General features: G+C 37.6%; 1 protein-coding gene across 14 annotated transcripts in view; it reads left to right on the top strand.

Moving 5' to 3' along the window:
* BDP1 (B double prime 1, subunit of RNA polymerase III transcription initiation factor IIIB) overlaps positions 1-17,462 on the top strand; it is a 58,778-nt gene that overhangs the window by 3,913 nt on the left and 37,403 nt on the right. For 7 of the 14 annotated variants that reach the window (XM_049795017.1, XM_049795020.1, XM_049795024.1 and 4 more), the window contains exons 2-15: positions 1,581-2,133; positions 2,761-2,864; positions 3,857-3,916; positions 4,291-4,431; positions 5,332-5,465; positions 6,462-6,556; positions 7,148-7,202; positions 7,913-8,056; positions 9,692-9,970; positions 10,300-10,477; positions 11,475-11,634; positions 15,244-15,320; positions 16,744-16,888; positions 17,056-17,132. In XM_049795017.1, coding sequence (XP_049650974.1) covers positions 1,581-2,133; positions 2,761-2,864; positions 3,857-3,916; positions 4,291-4,431; positions 5,332-5,465; positions 6,462-6,556; positions 7,148-7,202; positions 7,913-8,056; positions 9,692-9,970; positions 10,300-10,477; positions 11,475-11,634; positions 15,244-15,320; positions 16,744-16,888; positions 17,056-17,132 — 2,202 coding nt within the window. Of the gene's footprint in view, positions 1-1,580; positions 2,134-2,760; positions 2,865-3,856; positions 3,917-4,290; positions 4,432-5,331; positions 5,466-6,461; positions 6,557-7,147; positions 7,203-7,912; positions 8,057-9,691; positions 9,971-10,299; positions 10,478-11,474; positions 11,635-15,243; positions 15,321-16,743; positions 16,889-17,055; positions 17,133-17,462 lie in introns of those variants that run through there. The other 7 variants (XM_049795021.1, XM_049795018.1, XM_049795016.1 and 4 more) reach the window with 6 other exon arrangements.

The following is a 17,462-nucleotide window of genomic DNA, read 5'->3' as shown; positions in this document are numbered from 1 at the left end:
TGAAGATTGAGGAAGAGTAGGTTTGAGGGAAGTCACACAATCTGATTTCCTAAGTGCAGTAATTGGTGACATACAGCACAATGTGTTTGCTGTGTGGTCTGCAAGAAAAGTAAAGGCCAATGTGAAAATATCTTGCATATTTATCCTTCCAGCCTAAGGCATTTCTTCATAGCTGCTTAAACCTGTATCTGTAGTGTCAGTTACTTTGTTTTGTTTTCTGAATGCTGAATGGGTTTTGCTGATTACCAGGGAAATGAAAATTCTCTGAGAATGAGATTATTTTTTTTTTAAATACAGTTTCTGCTAGGATGTATTTAACTGTTCAAAAATCTGGTGTGGCGCTCTGATTAAAAACTCCACAAACCACAGGTGGTATGGAGAAGGTGAATGAAGAATTACTTTCCACTGTCTCTTGCTGTACAAAAACCAGAAGGTGTTGAATGGAACTCGCAAGGGTCTCATTCAAAACACACAGACAGGCACCATGTAGTAAGGCTGCTGAACCCTTGCTGAGGGATGTTCTGTGTACTAAAAAAGTATATGAACTCAGTGGGAGACAAATTGATTCAGCCATTTAACAGAGGCTGTTAAAGACAAAAACATTATCTGCAGCATTTGCCTGAGTTGCAGACAGTAGCTGGAAAGGATTTGGAAAAGTTTCACTGAATGTTTATGCTGTTCTTATATTCCTTCAAAGGCATGTGCTTCTGACTGTTTTAGAAGATGGCTAAGTGAACCATGGGTGTGGTTGTCTTTATGTACAGAAACAAGGCATAGTTACAATGTAAAACTTAAAAAAACCTCTTTATGACTCAGTTATAATTCTGCTGCAGTCTTACTGTGAGCAACAGCCAAAGGAGCTAAACACTGAAGGAGTCTGCAGATTGAGGAAGATCATAATAATGGTTGGCAATTTTGCTTGAACTTTGAAAATTTTTTCTGCATAAGGGATGGAAAAAATACTTAAATAAGAAAGCTTTCCAGGGAAGCTACAAGTTGTTGCTTCTAAAAGGCTACTTTTGATGGGTTAAGTGTGAGCAGTAGAATAACAGCAGCCAGTTTCACTGCTGATTTTTTGTTTAATTCACAGTTCACATATCATCTACTTGAAAATGTGTTAAGAGGAATGTTCAGAATGATTGTAATAAAAATCATCAAATTACTTGTTGCATATAGCTTTATTAAAATGTTTTTGTCACCTATATCATGTGGGCTATTTTTTATAAAGCTTTATTGTATTATGATATCCAGTATTCTCAGCTGAAAGTAGAGAGCCTCCCCCAAAAAAGGGGGGGGGGGGGGGGGGGGGGCAGCAAAGGGGGGAGGAATATGTGAGTTTAGTGTTATTGGTCAGCTAGCTTGTAACAGTAACATTAGTAGTAATTGAGATTAGAAAATAACATAGCAGTTCTTATAGCTGATTAGTTTATGAGAAAGTACCAGCTACAGATTGGTTGTATATAACTGTATTTTCCTATAGCATTATGTTTATAGTGAATGGTACATACACATACCTTGAAAGTAAGAGTTACAAATCTCTCACTGTTAAAGTATTTCAGGATGCCCTTTTAATTTTCCAGCAGTGACACGGCTGATAGCTCAAATGATGCCAGAGAAGCTAGTAAACCTGCAGAGATGCCTACGCAGAGAAGAAAACGGATCTCCACCATGCCCAATCTTGTCAAACCCAGAGCTGGACCTTCATCTGCTCAGTGTTCTGCATCAAAGCCACAGAGGCGAGCATCACAGGCTCCTGATGGCAGTGCTTCACTTCAGAAGGATTCCTCTCCATCAGAAAAAAGTAATGTTGAAAGCTCTTTAAAGTCTCCCATGCTGCCTGAAAAGAAAACACCTGTGCCACAAGTGCCACAGTTTTCCCCACTAAAAAAATCGGTGAACAAAGAGCAAGCTGTAGGTGTAGCTGCTCAAAAAAATGATGATACCTTACAGAAGAATGTACCCTCCCCACTCAAGGAGAGACCAACACAGGAAAGATCAGGAGCACAGGAAGAAAAGCTAGCTATGAAACCTGCTACAGTAAAAGAGAAACGACCGTGTTCTGACCGTGAAAGGATCCTCAAAGCTCGGAAGTTAAGAGAAATGCTTAAAGAAGAGCTGAAGAAGGAGCGGATGGTAGGTGTCTGTGTTGACCAGTGCTGATCTGTGAAAGGCAAAGACACGTGATTCATCTAACATACGTTATCTCTTTGCAGTTGTGTTTTCTGATGATCATCAGCTGCTTATTGCTAGTAGTCTATGATATCTCATGACTCTGTATGGGTTTAGTCTGTTTATAAGCAGTAGTAGCACTGGGTTCCCTTGTAATACAGATTTCACAAGAAATTGTATATCTTTTCATTTGATTAGACCCATAAGCCTTTTTGACATGATACCTGCTATTATATTATAGTCAACATTCCAATTGTAAAAGTTTCACAGTTGGTAATACAATGGGGAAGTATGCTGTAAGCTTTTCAATTTGATTGTTGACAACAGAGTTCTGTAATTTTGAACAGCTTTTCACTTCTACTTGTGCCAAGTATTAAATTTCTCTGAGAGGGTAAGTCACTTAAGGGTCTGTGGCATCGTCTTTGACAAACGGAGACATTAAGATAAATTTATTTCAGTTGTTGGGGGTGGGGAAGCAACAAAACTCCATGGATGGAGTGCTTTGTAAACAAAGAAAAATATTCATTTGTGAAACATAAAGTACTTTCAGCGTGAATTTAAGTTTGGTTTTTTTTATATATATGAAAACAGTTGAAACACAGACCTCCAATAACTGAAGGACATTCTCCACCAGATCGTTCTAAAATGACCATGAGAGACTTGATATACTATCTGCCAGAAAACAATCCTATGAAGTAAGTATGATTCTCTTTCTCTCTCCTGAGGTTAAATGATTTTTCTCTTTCTACCAATTTAACTGTGAAAGGGAGAATTCTTACATCTGGAGTATTAGCACAGATGCAGTATTGTTGCAATGGTAACAAAAGCTTCTAGATATTTTCACGTCTGCTCAATCTTCATACAGAAGTGAGAATGGAGATTAGGGTACTTCTTGAAATATAAAAACATGAACCTGTTCCCAGGTTGATTTGTCTCTGTACAAATGCAGAATAATAGAATTTTTTTTTTTTTTTTTTTTGACACTAGCTGCTGTTAAATTTTTAGTTATGGCTTCTAGGGATGTTATGACTACCGGCCAAATCTAGTGGACTACAGGAAGCTAAGCATTTCTCCTTCCTAGGTGCTGAAGTGCAAAATGTACTGCAAGACCCACAAGGTCTCTCTGTTCCAGCTTGATGAATGTAGCTGCTACTGTTCCCTTTACAGGTTTTGCTAGTAGCAAGGCTGAGTGAGCATCCCAGAGGTGCGCATACAGAGACCACCACAGACAGAGCAGGGCCTTTTACCTGCAACTACAAAAAATAATCACATACATATAAGTACAGCTATCCAAGTCCTGTTCTTCCTCTCAGTAGCAGATGAGTTTTCTGTTATTGTCTGTTATCACCAGCTTGTTAATGTTTGTGTGCTTGTGTGTTTTATTTATCACTTTCCTTGGCTTTTTCTTTTACACTTAAGCAGGTATTGAACCAGGTGGTCTTGCATTCCCTGCACCCTTACAATGGATTACTGCTTGAAATAGCTTTTTTTGTCCTTGCTTATACCAAAAAAAAAAAATTCATTAAGCAGTGGTGGTTGTTAAGTTAGACTCAAATCTGGATGTGGTACAAAGAATTGAAAAAAAAGCCTTGTTTCCTTGTCCATTATCACTAAAAGCAGGTTTTGTGAAATGAAGCAGAAATGTATCTGTACAAACGTTCATCTCTAGCTTTTTATAAAATTGTAGGTCTTCACTGGCAGAAGAAAAGAGAACAGAAAAAAGTTCTGCACTGGGTCAAATGAAAGAGTAAGTCTTGATTATGGAAGTACTTATAGTCAAAAAGTCTTCTGTTTTTTTTTTAAAAAAACTCCCATGTTTCTGTGGTAATACTAACAGTGTAGGTATTTTTTTTCTGTTTCAGTATCACAGCCCTTATTTATAATAAATTGTAATTTGGGAGGGGAGGGTGGTTAAAAAGCGTTTTGCTTTCAATATGGTTTTGGATTTGTCCATTTGTTTTACAATAGAATGAAAAGCATATTCCAGAGTTTGTGTTGACTAACTTGCTGATGGGTTGTATTGCAGGGTGGTTCATTAAATCATTGAATGTCTGGCATACAGAGCAGCAATTCAAAACACTAACAAAAGTAATGTTTTTGCTTGGTCTCTTAAAATTGTAGACAGGAAGAGAAGAATACTCCTGATCATGAGGAAGAAGATGAAGAAGAAGTGGAGAATGGGGAAGAGAGTCAGGATGGTCCACTTCTAGCTCCCCGTGTGAAAGTAGCAGAAGATGGCTCAATTATTCTGGATGAAGAAAGGTAGTAAATTCTGAGCCTGACTTATGGACAGTATGTATTACCTTGTTGCTTAGTCTGTGAAAAGAGAACAGTTACTTTGGATGGGGACAAATGTGAGTGCATTTATGTGTTGAGAGTTGAACTATCCTAACTTAGGAAACAGTGCAAATATGTGGCAAAATGTGAGCAGCAGTTATCTGCATCTCAGTAGTGTCAAACTTTCTCTATGAAAAATGTTTCTGGAGAAGGAGATGGAGAGGAAGATGTCTTATTTTATTACAGTGAATGAATACTGAGTATTTGTCTGTCAAACTTCCAAATGTCTTCTATTTAGTTAACTTCATTTCTCACAGTTGGCTGTGTCTGCTTACTGTTACTCAGTTGTCACTATCATTTGCTATGTCTTTGCATCTTGCACGTTGCTGCTTTATTTAACTATCAGTCTTTTCAGTAACTTTGCTGAGAATATGGCTTTTTTAAGGTATTACATTATCAAATTATTGAGTCCCGCAAATGTATTACTAGCGTCAGATTTAGGCCAAGGTGTAAGGATAGAGCAGTCCTGGTAAAAAAATTGAAAAGTGTTCTAAAAGGATATGGAGAGGCTCTTGTGGTTTTGCAAAATAATTTTCTTGAACGTTAAAAAAACAATCTTTTTTTTTTAAAGGTATTTAATTATGTCTGTCTGTACTGTATCTTAGGAAAACAGAAAAGCAAATTTAGTTGCATAGGCTGAATAGGCTAATGATTTCTTGCTGCATTCTCCTATTAAAATACATGTTGATGTAATCAGTAAACCTGGTTACACAGTACAAACTCTGACTTGTGGCAGGAAAAATCTGAATAGCTGCCTTTTAAACATCTGCTATGTGTCTTATTAGAAATATTTTCAGATAAGTCTCTGTGTGTTTGCTTTTTCAGTTTAACTGTGGAGGTTCTAAGAACAAAAGGTCCATGTGTTGTAGAAGAAAATGATCCCATCTTTGAGCGTGGCTCTACAACTACATATTCTAGCTTCAGAAAGAGTTTTTACACTAAACCGTGGTCAAATAAAGGTGAGTATGTTTTTGGCTTCAAGGTTTGAGTCTGCAGAAAAATCTTAGTTTTCCGTCTATGCTTTGTATTCAATTTTTATTTCCAGTGGAGTAAATGGATCTACTTATGTGTGACATGGTCTCAACCCTCTAAACTCTTACAGCAAGCAGAGCTCTGATGTTTACTGTGAAAATCAGCATGTTTAAAAAATCCAGTGCCTTATGATATGCTGGCTACCTGTGAATTTCTGTCATGGACATTTAGAAGCTGTGGAAATGCTAGTGTCTTATCAAAAGCATAATTTTGGATTCTGGTGTCCAGATATTTGAGCTCTATATGGAATAGTTAGCACTTCTTAACAGCTTCTTTACTTGGTTCTTCCAGCATGGGAAGGAATAAATTATATAAGCCATCTCTATGTGGGCTGATATCAGTGCACATGGACAGCTGTGTTTTTATGAGTGTGTGGGTTGTGGTTTTTTATTATGCCTGCTGCAAACTGATTATTATCTCTAGGCTGACAACACTGTGCAAGACGTTTTACAATTGGAAGTATTTTTTTTACAACCGTAGATGGAAAAATTAGCTTCAGAATTCACTGTGCTTCTTTTGGAATGCACTGTTTTCCTGTTAACAAATAATAATGGAGGTGGTATTTTTACACATCCTTTTTTCTGATTTCTGTTTGTGGTTTTGTCCATAATAAAAATGAACATTGACACTTTGGAGTTGGTTAGCTTTGATTTACTAGCTTTACAAAATGTATTTCACATTCTGCAGTTTTGTAATAGGTTAGATAGTTCTTTCTGTTACTAGTTCATTCAGCAAATCTTTTTAGAGGTACTTAGGTAAAGTAACACACACACTCCAGCCCAGATGAACTTGCAGCCACAGTAGATAAAGTTATTGATCTCGTTGCATTAAGTTTAAAAGGTGTTTTTATTTTAGATAGCAAGAAGGATGGTTAACTAAATACTTAAGTGTGTGTATCTCTTTCTTCCCCACCCTCACTCCAGAAACAGACATGTTCTTTTTAGCTATCAGTATGGTAGGAACAGACTTCTCCTTGATTGGACGGCTGTTTCCTCATAGAGCCAGAGCAGAAATTAAGGTAAAAAATAAAGCACTCAGTAAAGCAATTAAACATCTGTTTTCACTTTTCTGTTTCTCATTTGCTATTCCTATGCTTCCTCTATTAATACTGATAATTTTTATGCTAATTGCTTTTTTTAATACCTGTTTCCAAGGAGTAGTAAGTATCAGAAACATTAATATGCTGGGTTGAATTCCAATCAACATATCTAGTAAGTCTAGCATACCTAGACACAGTTTGTCTCGATTTTGTTTTAATTGAAGAATGCTGATAAGCATAAGTAGATGTTTGGTGAGGGTCTTCTGTGTTGCTTCTTCCTTGGTATCCGGCTGGGAAAACCTTTGATATTTCAAACCCTGTTTAGATTGGAAGTAAGGACAAAGATACTGAAAATAATAAAAAAATTGACTGGTGATATCAATTGGTGACAGATTTTATATTTTAAAATGAATTACGAACTTGTGTTCTGTGAGTGTGCTTGTAAGTTTTAACAACTGTAGTTCGTAGAAAATTTTGTTGCATTGAAGAAGGCTTATCTTGAGCTGCCATTTTGTACAATACATTGCATTTCTTGTTTACTAAAAAAGACAAATATACCTTTGCTTTCAGAATAAGTTCAAACGTGAGGAAAAAGCTAATGGATGGAGGATAGATAAAGCTTTCAGTAAGTAAAGGAAATGTACCCCACCCCACAAGGAGTCATTAAATGGTAGTCATCTTTTTTTTCATGGTAATCTTTGCACTTTGTCTTGCTTGAATTAATGATAAGGAAAAGTTTTTGCTCATAGGTGAGTTCAGAAGCTGGGGAGTCTTAGGTTTTTATAACAAGCATGGTTCACAGTACAGATCTTTAGGTTTAGTTTCTGGCTTTTCTATATGTCTGATAAATGAGATTAATATAAACGTCTCTCTATATATATTTATATATAATTATATATATATAATTGAAGATTATTCTGATTCATGGGAATTTCTAGTACAGTTACGTACTGTAAACTGCTTTGAGAATCCTTAAAGGCTTTGTGTGTTATTTGAATGAGCTACATAAGTCCTAGATCAGCATGTTAATACATTATTTGAAACTATGGTACAATTCACATATTTGTCACTTCTCAAATTTCCTAGACTACTAAGTGCTATGATTTTTTACCATTTGTTTTTCAAAACCAAGCTACCATAATCCATATATATGTCAACTCTAGTCCCTGCTCAAGTGGTACAGAAAGTATTTTCAAAGAGAATTATCTGTTTCAATTTACATAACCGTTGTTTTTTTATATCATAATATCTGCCACTGATTATTTTACAAAGCAGAAACTTGGAAAAAATACCAGGTTTGAAATCTTCTCTTATTTCTTTGCTTTAATCTGATAGAAGAAAAGCGGCCCTTTGATTTTGAATTCTTTGCCCAGCTGCTTGAGAAGGTCTTAGCAGATGAGGAAAAGAGGAAGCAAAAGACTGTTAAAAGCCAGAAGCCAAAGGAAAAGAAGCTATCAAAGCCTCGGAAGAAGCCAAAAGGTACTTCAAAAGAATGCTTGAGATATATTACTAACCACTGCTCTGTAATGCTGTTGCTAGCAGAGGAAAAAATCACTTAGGGAGTGTTTTTCTTCCCTGTTCTGGACAGGGCAATGGCTTCTAGCATAATTTTTTCAGATGGTGTTTACTGATGTGCAGGATGGTAATAATTGGTAGCAGCTGGTTTCCTGAGGTGCGTGTTCTCTAGGCAGGAATGCGAGACCACACTGAGATTAGTGCTCTTCCACAGAATGAAGCACTGATACTCTAAATGGGATATTCTAATTTGAGAGTTGATAAGTATCTCCATGAGTTGCTAACAAATTAACTTCTAGAATCCTTGGGTGAAAACCATATTTTTTGCAAGCTCTTCCGTGACTTCTAATTTAAATTTTCCTTACATTTTAAACCCTTTTCTCTTGAGGGTTCTGTTTCACCTTTAATTATAGTTTGAATCCCTAAATCTGAAGGGTGTGATTCTTTTCAGGGAGTCTTGTAAAAGTTGTTTTAGTTTTCTGGCCTGTTGAAAATAAAGGATAAAGATTACATTTAATTACTATTGATCACTATGTAGTGTCTTATTACCTGAGTACCTGTGAAAGGACCTTTCATAGCTGTGCTTAAATTAAAAACAGTTATATTGACACCATTTCATAAATTCCCTGCTAATTCTGTGGGATTGTTCACTTGCTTGTACCACAAAACCCCATTTTCTTGTAAGTGGTATTGTGGAACAAACAAGTGAACAACCTTTTAAAGGGGATGCTAGTTAGGAAGCAACATCACTGTTTAATTCTTAAAATTGACATAGTTGCTGCTTTTCTATAGCCTTGATTTCAGATTTGATTAAGTAAAATGTCCCACCTATTAGGACTCACAGCGACATATAGAAATTCTGTTTGTAGACTTTAATGGTAGATTAAAGGTACTTAATGTGTAAAGCAATGTGAGTATGCTTTTCTATTTCTCACGCATTGTGGATTTCTTAATTAGAGCGGACCAAGTTCATATAAGAATAATAAAAAGGACAGGGAAAGGTTCTTGGTGGTTGACATTCTGCATAAATACAGGATCAAGACAAAATGTCCTGAAAAGGGGAGGGAGGAGACTTTTAGAAACTTGTTAAACCCAGAGAAAAGAACTTGTGAATTATTAGCTAGATAATAATTCAGCTTTCTTGGGTAAATAAGAATGATTTAACTACAATACATTTATTAATCAAAATTACTTTTTCATGGCATACTTTCTGCAACCCTCATCTCCTCTTTCTTCAGAGATATGATAATTCTTTTCAGGAGTAGCCAGGATGCCTATTTTTCCTGGATCCAGAAGTGACTGTATAGCCTGCTAAAAAGTATAGGAACAAGAACATTTACTGAATTGGCTTTCTATATTGACTTTACCCTGGTGAAGCATTGTCTCATGTACAGAATGTGTTTTGCATTTAGTTTTGAAGTTAATCTATGCTGAAGCTTTTCTGTTAAGTCAGTGACTAACTTCTCATGGTCCTGCTCATGGCAGTATATTGGCCGTAATGTATGAATTCACAAGACATTGCTAGTGGAAATATCTTTGTGATTTATGGCTCCTAATACTCCATGAGTCTATTAACCAGGAACCATATTGTCTCAATAGCAAAAGCTGCTAGCACAGAAGCTGCTAATGATCAAGATGATCTTCAGGAAGCCAGAATTTCTGATGCAGAAGCAGATGCTGTGACAGCTGAGAAAGAAAATGAGGAATCTTTGGGCATTTCTGAACAGGCAGAAGAACAGGTTGCATTAGAGCCAGCGTTAGCAAAAAAGAAGAGAAAGAAGAGGCGAAAAGATGATCTTGAACAGGAAATGGAGAATCTTACAGAAGATATGGCTGTACCTTCAAAAATAGCTGAAGAAGGGAAATCGTCTGAGAAAAGTAAGAGGCAAAAATGCTCAGTTTCAAATGTTCAAATATAAATTTTATATAAAGACATTGCAAACTTAAAAACGAGAACTTGGGTTTTGATTTATATCACTGATCTGCCTTGGGAGGTTGTGGAACAACGCCTTTCAAAATCAGCTTTCATACTAAATGTAAACATTTTATTTTAAGAGAATGGGTCTCTTAAATCTTAATACTTACGCATTTTCTACTGGGATTTTTTGTCTTAAATTAACTCTTGCTTCACTGTAGCGAGGAGTCGAGAATTGGAATTCTAAGATGTTGCCCAGAATGTCCGAATTGATGTAATTCTTATTCATTAGCAGAAAAAAAAGTGGTATGTGATGCAAACAATGATGGTCATACCACCTGTAGAGAAAAACTGGGTAGTGTTACTGAAGAAAACCAAGATGAGACTGCTGTTACAGAGGAAGGGAGATCAGAGTCCTGTTTACCAGTGGATGACATAATGGAGAGAGAAAATGATGTCGATCTATGCAGGTAATATTTACAATGGAAAGCTTAGGCAAAATAAAAAATAGTTAAAGGTTTAATATTGGTTTCATTTATTCATGCTTACCATCATGTTAACTGGCACAGAATGGGCAGGTTTTTGGTTTATGATGACTGTCCAGAGTTTTAGTAAGCTGTTTTTCATTTATACTCTCAGTATATTCTCTGCCCTGATAGGCAGTCCTTGCAAAATCCAAAACTGCTTTCCTTTCCTTTTTTTTTTTTTTTTGAGTGTTCGTGGAGACTATTGGCTTATCCTAACTTCTAATATTTCTGTCACAGCACTGCTTGGTAATGTTGCTAAGTAGTGTTGCTATACACTTGGAATTTATATCTGTTTTTAGTAAGATGGTTCTTGTGGGAAAGGAATGCTGCTTGGACTTTTATTTATGCAGAACCTGGGTGGGAGGCAAGCTTTTGGGCATTCTTTTACTAGAAAGTGAATTGCTCTAGAGTATTAAACTTGTTATATAAGAAAGTGGTAAATTTAAAAAATTGTTATGAAGCTGTTAGTGCTACTTCAGAATTTTGCATGTTAACTGTTGTATTTAGTTGTATTGTAATAGTTTGTTATTTCATACAGATTCCCAGCAACTTTTGTGTGCCTTAATACCTCATTGGAAGCATATGAAGGAACAGTATTTGTCTTTGAACTCAACATAGATTGTTATGGAAGATCGGGGGGGGCGGGGGAAGCTTGTGCATACAGTGTTTATTTTATTAAAATCTGTTTCTAAAAAACTAGTCTAGAATATTCAGATGGGATTTTAACATCTTGTAATAGCATTGCAAAATACAAACATTGCTTTAAAGCTTGTATCCTGCAAATATCGCTAAAACTTGTTAGATTCTGTGAAACACATGTAGTTATTTGATTGCAAAATTGCGTAATTTTTCTGTGCAACTTGATCTATCTGTAAACAATAATAGCTTTTTTATTAAAATACACTAATACAATGTTTTTATGTGCTTTTGTTGATTTCAGCTTTGAAGATAGCAATGATATTATACTAGAAACGGAATCTGCTAAACTGAGAGCCCTAGATATTAGAGATGATACATCACAGGAAAGCCAGATTTCAGATTTACCGGCTTCACAGATTAGAGGCAAAGAAAGACAATCTGAAGAAACTAGAGAAACAAAGGTATTTTTATTTTTTATGTGTGTCCTGGTTTTAGCTGGGATAGAGTTAATTTTCTTTCTAGTAGCTGGTACAGTGCTATGTTTTGCATTCAGTATGAGAAGAATGTTGATAACACATGATGTTTTCAGTTGTTGCTAAGTAGTGTTAGTACTAAGTCAAGGATTTTTTCAGCTTCTCATGACCAGCCAGCAAGAAGGCTGGAGGGACACAAGAAGCTGGGAGTGGACACAGCCAGGACAGCTGACCCAAACTGGCCAAAGGGGTATTCCATACCATGTGATGTCCCATCTAGTATATAAACTGGGGGGAGTTAGCCTGGAGGGGATTGCTGCTTGGGAAGTAGTTGGGCATCAGTCAGTGAATGGTGAGCAATTGCATTGTGCATCACTTTTTTTGTATATTCCAATTTTTTATTATTGTTATTGTCATTTTATTATTGTTATTATTATCATTATTAGTTTCTTCTTTTCTGTCCTATTAAACTGTCTTTATCTCAACCCACATTTTTTTTTTTTTTTTTTTTAATCTGATTCTCTCCCCCATCACTGGGTGGCAGGTGGGGAGTGAGTGAGCAGCTGTGTGGTGCTTAGTCATTGCCTGGGGTTAAACCATGACAGTCCATATTGGTGCCCAATGTGGGGCATGAAGGGTTGAAGTAATGACAGATCTGACCAGGGCATGTTAAAACAAATTTGTTACAAGCATTCATTAGTTTAATAGTCACTGGTCATAATGTTATGACCCATGCTGGACAGACCAGGGAAGTGTGAGGAGTTCAGAATTCCCTCGGGCTAAATTAAGGTGAAATGACACCAAAAGATCGGTTGAAGGTTTTATTCATGGCAGAAGCAAACTGAACTTGGAAGGTGTAACAGTAGGTGGCGGGGTTTCTCACAACAGGAATTGGAGTGGAACTACCTCAGTAAACCGTGTAACCCGTGGTAACCACGTACATCAATTCAGGGAAGAAGGAGGTCTCTCCTGTTGAGGCAGGAGGTTCAGAACGGACTCCCTTGCTTTCTAGACTCCTTCTCAGAAAGGAGCCCAGGGGTGGCTGAATCTGCTCCTAATACCAGACTGGGTCAATGGTTTATGTCTAAAGGGGTGAGGTATAGGGATTATGGAAAAAAGAGGCGGGGGGGGTGAGGAGGAGAGAGACAGAAAGAAGAAAACACGGATTTCACCAGTCCTGGGTCCAGTGTTGGTCTAGCCAGCCTAGAGGTCCAGTTCTGGAGGGCGCACACACATGGGGCTTCAGTTCGTGCCCTTTTATTATCTCCTTGCCCCTCCTTTAGACAGGCACTTGAACTTATTAGGCTAATTGGATGTCATGCACGGTTTGTGCTTCCAGAACCTTTGAGAAATGGGTCACTGGGCTTTGGGGATCATTTGGGGAGTAACTTCTCCCTCCCTGCAGGTGTGACTGTTCTTTGACCTCTGGCTATACATTGTGAGCTGCCCTGCTCTGTGTATCAGAACAAAGAACAGCACACCCTCTGTGCCCTGTTGCTAACCAACTTCTTACCTGCGGTTTGTTGCTATGCAGGGTTCATCCTTATCCAGAACTTGCCCCATCTCAATATTTGAGACATTGAGTCTTTCGGTCTTTCATGCACAGTGTTGATTTATTGGCTCTGAGAGTAACAGCACTTGTTCTTGGAGTTGTGTTATGTATCATCTCATTTGCTGTGCCAGCACAATGTTGGAAACTGATTTGAGTAGGACTGTATTCTTTGGATTGTTTTAAACCTGATGCCTGGTAGTTTAAGATGCACTGTCTTCTATTGTTATGTTCCTGTTCATATTCTCCAAGCTATTCTTGTTTATAATGCCACTTTTTTCTTTCTCCAATAATATTGTTTTTAAGATGAGGGGTCCTAATCTTACATTTCTCCTCATATAGAGAAAGTTCCCTTCCTCTGATCATCCTTCTGTCCTTGCATCATTGTCACTTTTGGAACTTAATATCATACTGTTTAAAGACTTGTGCTGAGGGGGAATTAATTACTTTCTCTTGTGCTTTCTAAGATGAAAAATGATCTTACAGCTAAAGTTTGTGGTGAGAGATTAGGAAATTCTAAGTGTTAGTGTTTCCCTAATGTGACAGGCAAATTATTTGTCATTTGGCTTTTATTTTGGATTCTGTTACCTAAAATAATGTCTTCATCTTAACAGAAGATCAGCTGCTTAGGATCTTCACAAATACTAAATGCCTGTAGTTGGAAATGTTACAACAATACAATCTCCTGATATTAGTTGGAATAATATTTACAAAAATCAATGAAGTGAACGGGGCAATGTGCTATATACACAAGCCTATAGTGGTGTCAGTAGCCTGAGTAGCTAAGCTCTCTGGCTGATTAATTATAGCTGTTTGACATGAGAAAAAGGCATAATAATCTCTAAAACTGATAATTTCAAAAGACCTTTTATGTCAGTTCTAATTCTCTTGCCTTGCTGTGGTTAATTAACTTTAAAAGTATATGAACATAATCACTGACCTAAAACTAGTTTAACCTTAATTCACTAAACAGATTCCGTAAAATCTTTGCTGTAATTGTGATTAGTTTGCTATGTTGTCAAAAATTTTTTTTTATCATTTTCAGAGTGCTGGTTAGTGCTCTGTAGGAAAATGAATTAAATACTAGACCTGGAAAGTAATGGTAGCTGATACTGCCGAAGGAGTCTGTTATCAGCCTCATCCAATTAAAAGACAAAGAAATGGGCTGACAGGAACTTCATGAACTTCAACAAGGGAAGTGCAAAGTCCTGCACCTGGAGAGGAACAACCCCAGGCACCAGTATGTGCTGGGGGCACCCAGATGAAAAGCAGCTTTGCAGAAAAGAATGTGGGCGTCCTGGTGGGCACCAAGTTGAACATGAGCCAGTAATGTGTCCTGGCTGCAAAAAAGGCTAATGGTATTTAGGGCTGCATTAGGAGAAGTGTTGCCAGCAGGTTGAGGGAGGTGATCCTTCTCCCCTATTCAGCACTGGTGAGACCACACCTGAAGTACTGTGACCAGTTCTGGGCTCCCTGGTATAAGACATATGGACATACTGGAGATACCGTATCAAAGGGCTATAAAGATGGTGAAGGGACTGCAACATTTCTCCTCTGATGAAAGGCTGAAAGAGCAGAGACAGTTCAGCCTGGAGAAAGAGAAGGCTCAGGGGGATCTCGTCAGTATCTATATGAAAATCTAAAGGAAAGGTCCAAAGAGGACAGAGCCAGGCTCTTTACAGTGGTGCCTAGTGGCAGGACAAGAGGTGATAGGCACAAAATGAAACACAGGAGGTTCCCTCTGAACATCAGGAAACACTTTTTCCAATGTGAGGGTGACGGAGCACTGGCGCAGGTTACCCAGAGACTGTGGAGTCTCCATCCTTGGCAAAATTCAAGAGCCATCTGACATGGTATTGGGCAACCAGCTTTTGGTGGCCCTGCTTGAGCAGGGAGGTTGGACCAGATGACCTGCAGAGGTCCTTTCCTACCTCAACCATTCTGTGAATCTTGTTCTTGTTTTGTTTCTGCTTTTCTTCACCTTACAGCAAAGAGTTCTACATTTATCGTTTCTTCGCTACAACTTTGGTTTTTTTCCCCTTACTCAGAACAAAGACATACATGACTTACATAGACCGGATGAAAAGCAGAGTGCATCAGAAAGTGATTCTCAGTCTGAAATCGTGTAAGTGTAATTCTTTTACCTTGCAGTGGTACTTGGTCTAAACCTCCATTTACTTAATTTGAATATAATTCTGATTGACCATACTAGGTTGGACTAGACGGTAGATCATGATAACTTTTTTTCCATATTCAGTGAAGTTTTTTTAAAGAAACTTTGATCACAGAGGAGCAATGCTTTGACTAAGATTTGAAATGTTGCATGGGAATGAGGAGGAAGGCTTAACCGAGCTTAGGAAAAAGCTAGCACCTCTACAGTCAGCAAGAATGAGAGATTTCTCTGAAGTTCTGCCATCTTGTGGGTGAACCTTGATTGTGAAAGTTGATCTGTATTTTTTAATTTTTTTTAATAAAAGGGCCTCGCTGTACTCTTTGAAATTAGCAGTTGTCCATCAGAGCTTATTAGCTCTACATGTCATGTGTATGGTGTGTTCATACCTTCCTAATTGGAAACTTGCTCCTTGGAACTCAGTGCAAGAATCTAAGTTGAGACACACCTCTCTAGAAGATACTCCAAGCTGTCTCTGTCTTACCTGTGCTCCTTTATTAAGTTAATCTTTGTGACTAGTTCTTACGGTTACTGCTGTAACTGAGCAGTGATGTTTAAACAAGTGTGTCCCTAAAGTTTCCATTTTTGTGTGATCAGCAACTTCCTATTCCATGGTTTAATTTTTTTAAGGTGATTTAGGGATGGAATACTAGTTAATGCTAAATTGTTTTTCATGCTTCTGTCTTTCCTTTATTGAAGGGCAACTCAATCTTATAGTAAAGACTGTCAAAGCTTTATTTGTCCTGTCCTAGGAAGAATATAAGAAAAGGTAGTAGTTCCCAATCTGAATATTGCTGATAAGCTGCAGGGCTCTGTCAAACAGTGTGTGAATCCCAGGACACGTTATCACAATGGTTAAGGACACAGAGACTGATGTTTGTGCCCCATTCTTCAGTAATGTATGAATGTTGGCAGTAGGACAAGGTGTTTTGAAAACAGCAGTTCATAGTGTGAGTGAGATAGCTTTGAAAGGGGGATTGAGGGACAGGAGAGACAGATGCAAAATGTTGTGTATAAGCAAATCTGCTCTACTTTGGAGCAGATTTCTATTGTTTCTATTGAAATCAGTAAGCCTGTTTACACTGACGTCAACTGTGAATCCCTAGGAGAAAGAGGTATTCCTATTTAATAGCAAGAAATGCTTCCTTTGAATGTTTTAAAGTAGATTCCACTGAAAGCCAGTAAGGCTAAGGTTATGTGACACTCTTTGCATTAAGTAGTAGCATATCTTCTAATATCAGAAAGTTGTAATATAATTTTTTCAGTTTATTGTCTTGCTGCATTACCCATGCAGTCTGTGGTGCTCTTGAAGTACATCTTGGACTACATAAGACTTTTAAGTTTCTCTTTGATAATAACACCTTTTTTATATCTTAAGCAAAACTGAAAAGCCATTAGACAGAGGGCGCTTGCAAAGACCTAAACCAAATTTAGTGAGATCATCTGGAAAGAGAGAAGCAGCAGCCCAAGAGAAAATGGAGGCCGAGACTTCCTCTCCAAACCTTGTGAATGCAGATAAAAAGGTCAGAAGGAAGAATGTTGCTTAATATGCTATGCTGTTGATGTTGTATCTGTTTTGATCAATGCTGATACTGTGGACCAGCTACAGTCTGATACATAGTATTCTGAGAACTGCTTCTGAGGTATCTGCATACTTGGCCAACAGTAACATCCCTTGCCTCAATTCCAGTGCTCTGAGGAAGACAGTAGAAGAAACAGAAATGAAGCCGCAGAAGTGGAGAACGCTGATTTGGATAGTAAATCTGAGTAGGTATTGCGATTGCTTTTCCGGTCTCCTGGAATTAACTGACTATAATTGTTAATTTATTCTATATAGTGATCTTGTAAAAAGACAAGAGTAATGGTGAAGTTTTAATATAAATCGTAAATTTGACTGGCATTTTCTTGGATGATATCAAGTGGTACTATGATAGAAGGTATGTGCTGCTTTTCTGGGAAGTTGAGGAATACATTACTTTAAGATGTACCAACTCTGCTTGGAATTTGGGAGGGAGAGCGGGGGAAGTGATAACTATAGCTTTGCCTTCCTTCCACCCTCAGTTGTCAGCTCATGGCTCTGCTTCTGACACTTGTAGA

The sequence above is a fragment of the Accipiter gentilis genome, chromosome Z, assembly GCF_929443795.1.
Source record: "Accipiter gentilis chromosome Z, bAccGen1.1, whole genome shotgun sequence".
Lineage (NCBI taxonomy): Eukaryota > Metazoa > Chordata > Aves > Accipitriformes > Accipitridae > Astur > Astur gentilis.
Note: the sequence above shows the minus strand (reverse complement) of the source record. Positions and strands in the feature narration are given on the sequence as shown.